At 32.6% G+C, this 2,509-nt stretch overlaps 1 protein-coding gene across 1 annotated transcript; it reads left to right on the forward strand.

Moving 5' to 3' along the window:
- Positions 1-1,353: 1,353 nt before the first annotated feature.
- LOC112592898 (putative uncharacterized protein DDB_G0277255) lies at positions 1,354-2,467 on the forward strand. The gene has a single exon (XM_025337061.1). It carries the CDS (start codon positions 1,400-1,402, stop codon positions 2,465-2,467), a length of 1,068 nt encoding a protein of 355 aa, XP_025192846.1. The 5' UTR covers positions 1,354-1,399.
- Positions 2,468-2,509: the final 42 nt, after the last annotated feature.

The raw sequence follows: 2,509 nt of genomic DNA on the forward strand, positions 1-2,509 counted from the left end.
CCTTTAGGTCATCGGAAGTCACCACCTCCCCAGTCACCACTCTTGACGGTTAACCATATATAAGGGAGACCAGGGCAAGAGCTCAGCAGACGGTTAGGGATATTCGAGACGCTCAGAGGCAGGTCGTAACACCACTCACGGTCTCGTCTATCAGTATTTCAGAGGCAGGTCGTAACACCACTCACACCATCTTGTGCTTATAAAATTGTATTCTTGTACGAGTTAATTGTATTAAATAAAGACTTAATCTTTTAACTTGCAAGCATTAGTATTTCTATTTCTACGTTGATATATGAATCGACGTTGACATAAGGGACGCAACAGAAAAATTGGAGCAGTCGGTAGGATTGATTTCCAAGAAGAAGACAACTTAAAAATATTTCTAAACATATTTTGGTACCGTCAACTTCTATCAACAGAGGCAACTTCACTCACGTGAACCATCGTTGGATCGAGACGTCTTTTCAACAACTCTGGGGAAATCGAACACATTGTTGCAGTTCAAAACAACGGCGAGAAAATCAAGCTACGGAATGAATACAGCGATTTTGTAAGCATAAATTATATAACCGTCTCCTTTGGTCATTTTGTCCATCGTAATTAGGAAGGTCTTTTTTCCATTTTTATTTTATTATTTTATTTTTTTTTATTATTTTTTTATTATTTCATTTTTTTTTTTATTATTTTGGGAGTTAAATAAAAAGTTATATTGAGAGTTTTTTTGAGATTATATTGAGATTATGAGATTATTTTGTGAATTATATTGAGATTATTTTGGGATTATTATATTGTGATTTATTGAAGTAAAGAGAATTTTGTGTCTTATTGAGAATTATACTGAATTAAAGAGTATTTTTGTGTTTTATTGATAATTTTGAATTATACTGAATTAAAGAGTATTTTTGTGTTTTATTGAGAATTTTGAATTATACTGAAGTGAAAAGTATTTTTGTGTTGAGAATTTTGAAGATTATATATTTTTTGAAGAGTATATTGAGATTTTATTTTGATGAGAAATAAATATTTAAATTAATGAATACGGGTTCCCAGGGAGAGAACGCCGAAGTTATTGTTGACGAGTTTGAGGTACTCGCTAAAGAAACGTTAGATAAGATAATTGATATTTTAGAAAACGATAATATATTAGATATTAATTTAGGTGATAGTAATAGTGAATTAATTAATGACGAAGAAATAAATAGGTTAATCGAAGAGGATAAATTAGAATTAAATAAAATTAATAAACCAGTAGACGATATATTAAATAAAAGTTTAAGATTAATTAATTTAGACGAATTTGAAAATAACCCTACTAAAAGTACATGTAAGATTAAGGAGTAATAAAAATATTATTCATACCGAGTATATACCAGCTAAGCGAACAGTAAAAACTAAGAAAATGGCAACATCTAAAGTCCCCACATTAAAAGTCATTGACGCTTTACATATGATTCCCCAATATTCAGGACAAACCGAAATGTATCCGTTCATAAACGCATGTGAAACTATAATTGATTCAGTAGATCCCGACCAATTACCGTTACTATTAAAAATGATAACCGCGACTAAATTAACTGGTAGAGCTTTCAATGTTACTAGATATAAAGAAATTAAAGAATGGAACGACATTAAAAAATTATTATTAGACGCATTCGAATCACCTTATGGTGCCGCGAACTTACAAATTGAACTTAACATAATAAAATTTAAAAACGATGAGACGATTCAAGCATATAATAACCGCGTAGAAGAAATATTCCAAAAATTATGCGACGCAGTAGCCGTAGGTAAACCGTCGTCCGAAGCAATAGTATTACGTGAGAATATTAAAGAGCAAGCTATGGTTAGTTACATTAACGGGTTACCCAACGAAATAAAATTTGAGGTGAAAACTAAAAATCCAAATTCTCTTGACCAAGCAATGCAAGTAGCATTAGTAGCCGATAAAAACATACGAACATATAATAATGTACAAGATATTTTTAGAGCAACCCATAATGAATACAATAAGCAATCAAATAAATATAACAATAATTATAACAGTAACCGCGGTCAAAATAATAATCAAAATACATCGTATCGTAACAATAACAGTTTCCGAGGTAGGAATAATAATCAAGTACAAAATTCTAGGAACAATAATTTTAATGTTAGGCGATGTTTTACGTGTAATCGCGAAGGACATTTTTCGTCACAATGTAGGTTGAATAATCAAACGTATACGCGACCGCCAAGCGGTAACACTAATCAAAATTCACGCGACACCTGCACGTATTGTAATAAGACGGGGCATACAATCGCGGTATGTTACAAAAAACAAAACGACGAACGTCGTAATAACTCGGGAAACGGGCCGAACTCTCACGCGACACACGGGGCGCGTGCGATACAAACGATAACCGTGGATCCATCAGAGATTGCCTTCTGTAGTACTCCCGTACTGCACTTGTACACTTTAATTATTTAATGACATCTGCTTCACTGACTTACGTAGTTCCACTCATATTAA

This window comes from Melanaphis sacchari, unplaced genomic scaffold (assembly GCF_002803265.2).
Source record: "Melanaphis sacchari strain LSU unplaced genomic scaffold, SCAv2.0 Contig199_pilon_pilon, whole genome shotgun sequence".
NCBI classification, from domain to species: domain Eukaryota; kingdom Metazoa; phylum Arthropoda; class Insecta; order Hemiptera; family Aphididae; genus Melanaphis; species Melanaphis sacchari.

Bases quoted from the DNA above. Each gene is read 5' to 3' on its own strand.
- LOC112592898 (XM_025337061.1), top strand. From the start codon at position 1,400: ATGGCAACATCTAAAGTCCCCACATTAAAAGTCATTGACGCTTTACAT.